The 6,000-nt window shown below is 39.5% G+C and overlaps 1 protein-coding gene across 4 annotated transcripts in view; it reads right to left on the bottom strand.

The window, feature by feature from the left end:
• Window positions 1–897: 897 nt before the first annotated feature.
• RIPOR2 (RHO family interacting cell polarization regulator 2) overlaps window positions 898–6,000 on the bottom strand; it is a 207,028-nt gene continuing 201,925 nt past the window's right edge. For all 4 annotated transcript variants that reach the window (XM_043449926.1, XM_043449928.1, XM_043449925.1 and 1 more), the window contains 2 exons: window positions 3,151–3,241; window positions 898–2,882 (listed from right to left, as the gene is read on the bottom strand). In XM_043449926.1, coding sequence (XP_043305861.1) covers window positions 2,782–2,882; window positions 3,151–3,241 — 192 coding nt within the window. In that variant the 3' untranslated portion in view covers window positions 898–2,781. The remainder of the gene's footprint in view (window positions 2,883–3,150; window positions 3,242–6,000) is intronic.

The following is a 6,000-nucleotide window of genomic DNA, read 5'->3' as shown; positions in this document are numbered from 1 at the left end:
GATGTACTGTAATTGTAAAATATATACTCTATGTCAAAGTAGGAGAAAAAGAATGTAAAATATTTTATTAATAATTTTTATATTGATTACAAGTTGAAAGATTTTGGATATATTAGGTTAAATAAAACATATTATTAGAATTAGCTTTCCCTGTTCTTGTTACTTCATGTGGCTACTAGAAAATCTAAAACATCAAGCATGGTCCCTTTTTAAGGCTTTTGCATTTACTGTTGTGTCTGCCTGGAATGTTCTTCCCAGGGGTATCCACATATCCACATCTGTCAGTTCCTCAGATCATCCTCGAAAGTCATTTTCTCTTAGGCCTTCCCTGACCACTCTCTTTGAAACTTGTGATCTTTGCCCTATCCCATTTCCCATCCCCAGCCTTGGCCTTGGGCAATTACATTCCTTTTTTCGGTCTTTTTTTTTTTTTTTGGCCACATTGCATGGCTTGTGGGATCTTAGTTCCTGGACTCCTGGCAGTGGAAGCGCAGAGTCCTACCCACTGGACCACCAGGGCATTCCCTCCTTTTCTGTCTTATTGTCTTCTCTTTCCAGGATATGAGCCCTGTGAGGGCAGGAATTTTTATGTCTCACAGCAAGAGACCAGCACAGCCAAAAAATAAATAAATAAATTTAAAATATACCAATAGCAACTTAGACAAAATGGGGCGGCACAGGAATGTGTTCCAAATGAAGGAATCAGATAAAATGTAGCTCTGTTTTTCCTCCAATTAGCATTACAACAAATCTGAGAAGTAAATATCATTCTCATGTATGGATAAAGGAATTTCAAGATAAGAATAAATTCAAGTTGAGAATGAAGTGTAGTGTGTTGTATAAATACCAACTCAACAAGAACATGTGAAAAAATATAGCAGACCCTGAACACGAAACTAGTAATTCAAAAATAATTTTTATTTTAACTTACATGATTGAAAGAGTGACGAATACAAATGCCACAAAACTAAAAGCACCCCTTTCAACCAAAAATAAAATGCAGGAGTGAATACAAAAGGTATAGAATTAATTATTCATGCAATACTCAAAAAAATAAAAAACCCAAACAACTAAACAGTTCTGTGACATTTGTGATTTGACTTTCTACTAAAAAAAAATCACTTCAACCATTTGACAGGGACTACAGACTATACATACTAACTGTAGGCTGTACAATGTACCTTTAAAAGGAAAGATATGCATATATATAATATTTATAAATTTACAAATTCATATATACATTGTAACTTCACAGTTGAAAGAACTTATCTACCAGGAAGCCTGATAAACAATTTACACTTTAAAAGAAATAAGAATTGTTTTTAAAGGTCTTGCTAAAATGTAAATATTTCAAATAACATCTAAATGATTATACAAGCACATTCAGAGAATAGTAGATATTCCACAGTTTAAATTACACGCACACATATTATTTTGATATCTTGGCATATCCCACCTATAACTCTTAATAGGAAGAAAAGTTATTCAGTAAGAGCTACTGAATGGACTTGTACTTTATTTAAAGGACTTACTACCCTGATATGAAAGCAATGACAGAAACTGTTTTAACTATTTGGCCAAAGGTTCTTATCCAGTGATGAATGATTTCTCTAGGGCAGTAACCATCATTCAGGGCATTCTTCTTCCTTACCTTACAGTGGTTTCTATAAAAGCGAAGACCACTGTTATTGATCCTCTGTTTTCACCCCACTGTTGTCGTTTACTCACCAAGTCGTGTCTGACTCTTTTTGACCCCATGAACTGTAGCCTGCCAGGCTCCTCTGACCATGGGGTTTCCCAGGCAAGAATAGTAGAATGGGTTGCCATTTCCTTCTCCAGGGGATCTTCCCAACCCAGGGATCAAACATGCATCTCCTGCCTTGATAGGCACATTCTTGACCATGAGCCTCCAGGGAAGCCCCTTTCACCCCATTAGGATTCCTCCAACTTCTATGTTCTTCTTCAAGGAGCATCATAACTTTCTGAATTAAAATCACAGCTTTCTGAAAACTTCTGGTTTTGATCTGCCTTAGCAGCAAAATACTTCTATTATAAAAAGTATCATTTAAAAAATGGCTCTTATTTAAAAAAAAAAAAAGCTTAAGTTTTGAGTATCTTCTTAAAAATGAGTATGGTATAATCTTAATAAGGTAATTTTTAGTGACCTACCTATCTTTTTTTTTTTTTTAATCCATCTTTTTTTTTACATACTGGAAACATGCCTTTGGATTTTTCACGATAGAGAAACAAAAGAAATTGTGGAGGCTTGAAAAAATGAAAATAAAAAATCTTATAATGTGTTCTTTTACCAGGTTCTACAGGCAAACTTGTATTTGAAGAAATTGTTTTATTTTTTTTTGCTTCGCATTTAAGGTAAAATTAGGTACCTAAAGGGGCCACTCAACCCTGAGAACACAACAGAGGAAAAACTGCAAGGCATATGATATTTATCAAAGTATCATGTGACTATTTCAAGCTTATAGAAGAACTTCCAAAAAAGTACAAAGATGGCTGTTTTAAAATTCCACACATACTAGATAAGACAGACTCTTCTACTAAGCTTTGTCAGCTGCAATCAATGATGTAATCTACTGAAATATACATAGCCCTATTCTATTGGCCAAAGGAAAAGTAGATAAGCACTGTGAAACTGGACTTTGGATTCCTTCCATAACATTTTAAATTTCCAGACAACCTCAACAGCTTCCAGCTAAGTCACAGCATCATCTTGATTAACAGGGCCATTTATTAAGACAGCTGTTAGGCAGAGTCAGCTTGTAATTAAAAGGCCGTGGCAACTTCACTTGCAAGACGACCTCCAACTTTTACACAGTCTCGAGGAAATTTGTCCAACTGTTCATATGCCAGCCGCCCATCTTCTCCTGGATACAGAACACCAAAAATAAATACCAGTTTGAACTTAACGTTTTTATTCATCACTCAAAATAATAACTTAATACCAGTTGGTATTAATTGATCAGTTCTTCATGCTCTGTGTGTGTGTGTGTGTGTGTGTGTGTAACTGGTTGAGGAGACAGCCTATAGGAGAAAACTTGCTCAAACAAGGCACATGAAACTTCTTAACATTACCTTTGCGAGTGTCAGAAATAGACAATCATGTTACAAAAAAAAAAAAAAAAAACAACTCACCAAGAGATAAGAGAGTTTCTGAGGCCACATTTCTGATTTCTTCAGTATCAGACTGACACAATGTCACCAGCATTTTAATGCTTTCAGTAGCCTACAAGGAGAAAAGAGTTAAAACAGCGTTCTGACATTTAGGTGTGGGACTACAGGAGACTTAGCATTTTCACAGCTGGTGGGGACTTTAAAAACCACCCAGGTCTTCCCAAACCCAGCTGAGTATCAGCATCACTCTGGGAGCTCTTATGAAAGTACAGATTTCTGATGCTACTCAGACACATCAGATTAGAACCTCCTGGATGGAGCCCAGGATGTGCACTTGTGGGAACTCTGATGACCAGGGAAGTTCCTCATTTCACAGGGGACACCAGGCCGAGAGAAGGGAAGTGATCAGCCTGATTTTCCAGAATAGAATCCACTTCTCCTACTTCTTTCTACGGTATCTCATTCCTTCCAAAACAGCTCTAATTTAAGAATTCCTAATTTTAGTTTATGTATTAAAATAGAGGAGATGAATAAAGGTCAAGGATGGAATTCGTCTATTTGTTTCTGAGCACTCTGAACCAGGCGGTTCACAGGGCCTGGGAGACTCAGCCATGAACATGACATGGTCCTGACCCTTAAGAGTTTACAGTCTGGTGGAAAGACAGACAGTGAAATAAGTAAACTAATTATTATGATGAATGACAGGCTGAGTCAGGGTGCTGGGGCCAAACACAACTGGGAGATGCAGAGTGGTCTGATCAGGGAAGTCTTCTTGGAAGAAGTGTATCTTAGAGGAGTTGGTCAAGTTTGGGCATGTGGTAAAGATGTGTATGTGTGTGTGTGTGTGTGTGTGTGTATGTGTGTGTGTGTGTGTGTGTGTATGTACGTAGTGTTTGGGGGTGCGGAGAAGGAAATACAGGGCCCAAATCAAGGGGAGGCTTATAAGCCTTATTAACGGTTTTGGATATCATTCTAAGATCATGGAAAGTCATGCAAGAGGTTTAAATAGGACTTGTTTTTTAATTCTGAGCTTTCTAACCACAGAGGAGAGGACGGACTGCAGGGAGCCAGAGAGACTGGTGGGAATGTGGCTGGAATCCAGGTGACTAGAATGGGGATGAATAGGAGAGAGTTTCTGGCTACCAAGGAAGTGGGATGTGCAGGATGAGGAGGCTGGCTGGAGGTGGAGGCTGAGGGCAAGGGCAGGTCACTGATGGCTCCCAGGTTTCTGGCCTGAGCTCCTGCGAAGTAGGTGTACAATCCACTCATACACCGGAGACAAGGAGAAGGGGTGAGATGGGTGGAGTCTGAGGTGACTTCCTAGGGGAGATACCTGAGAGCAAGCTGGATCAGAGGTGGAAGGGATGACATGGGCTGGAAACATGGGGAGTTATTAGCATAGGCATGACCATGGAAGGGAGGACACATAGGAGGAGAGAGCCCAGCAGAGTGTGTCCATGAGCGCCAGTGCTGAAGGCCGGTAGATAAAAGAGGGCCTGCTGTGAAGAAAATGCTCTTCCAGTGATTCTGAAGAGCTGATAATGAATAACGCATTATGGTTTTCTTTCTTGAAGGAAAGTGAGGCTCATAGAGTGGTAGTGTTGGTGCTGGGCGCCGGAAGACAACAGACGGAAGCAAGCATGGGTGTTTCTATGGGTTGGGTAGCCCAGCGAGACAGAGGGGGAACTACAATTGCATTTGAGAACCCTGACCTCTCAAGCTTGTTTCCGGTATGGTACTAGGAAAGAAATATGTCGGGTGTCTGTTTGCTGTCATTGATTTAAAAAAAAATATTTTTTTTCTCTTGACACGTTAACGAGAGTTGACTGGTTGAGTCTGCGCTATTTTTTTTACATCATGCTACTTGGAGCCCTTTTCAAGAGCTGGGGGGCTGTGGATGGTTTAGAAAGAGGTCTTTGCTTCAGCACAAAGGATCCTACCCTAGGAGGAAAGAGTAATGGGGAGGAATTGCTGCTCCCAGACTGTGGACATGCTGGAGTTTAAAACTGTAGCTTTTAAACCTTCACAGCATGTAAATCCACAAAAACTGGTGCTGATCACGTATCCTTAAGTCTTACTTTACATTAACTGTGTCTCAGCCATCATCGCTGACCTGTCACTATCAGGACAGCACCCAAATGCACAGCAACCACTCTGGGCCTTTTTTTGGCCACCTCAAGGTAATTTTTTGACCAAGTAACAAGGAAGTCAAATTTTCCCAGAACTGTTTTTCTTCACAGGTCATTAACTTTTTCTTTTGAGGTGTTAATCCCTTTCTTCACGTCCCAATAGGTCTGCAGGTCCTCGCACACATCCAAGATTTTAGCAGATCTCAAGGTGTGGCCTTTTCATTCTTTTCTCAAGGATGATTAATCTTATATTTTGTGATTAAGGTCAGCCAGACATTAAATCTTGACTACTAAAAGGCAAGCTCCTTAAAACACTGGCAATTCTCAGCCCTCTGACACAATGAAGATGGACGAGCTGCTTAGTAAAAGAGTTTCCAGGGAAGGATTTGGAAGTTATTGGCACATTGGATTTTAGTACTTCTTCGCCAATTTTATTTATCTCTGCCGTACTTCTGTACACAATAAAAATTGATGAAATCAGCATGTCATCTCTTTTTTGGCATGAGAGACATTTTTCTAATAGTGGCCCTGAAGCAAATTGATTCCTCTGAGCTACTGAAAAAGGGAATTGTTTTCCAAAAAGTATTGACTTTAACAAAACCAAGTCACATTTAGGTACTATTTGAAGACAAAAAGGACTCCCAATTAATGCACAGGGTAAACGAGAGGAGAAAGGCTGCTAAAGCAGGCACTTCCAAATATGGAAAGAAAGCTGTCTATGCACCTGGCTTAGTCTCAAAGC

The sequence above is a fragment of the Cervus canadensis genome, chromosome 28 (assembly GCF_019320065.1).
Source record: "Cervus canadensis isolate Bull #8, Minnesota chromosome 28, ASM1932006v1, whole genome shotgun sequence".
Lineage (NCBI taxonomy): Eukaryota > Metazoa > Chordata > Mammalia > Artiodactyla > Cervidae > Cervus > Cervus canadensis.
This window is presented reverse-complemented; position numbering and strand designations above follow the sequence as displayed.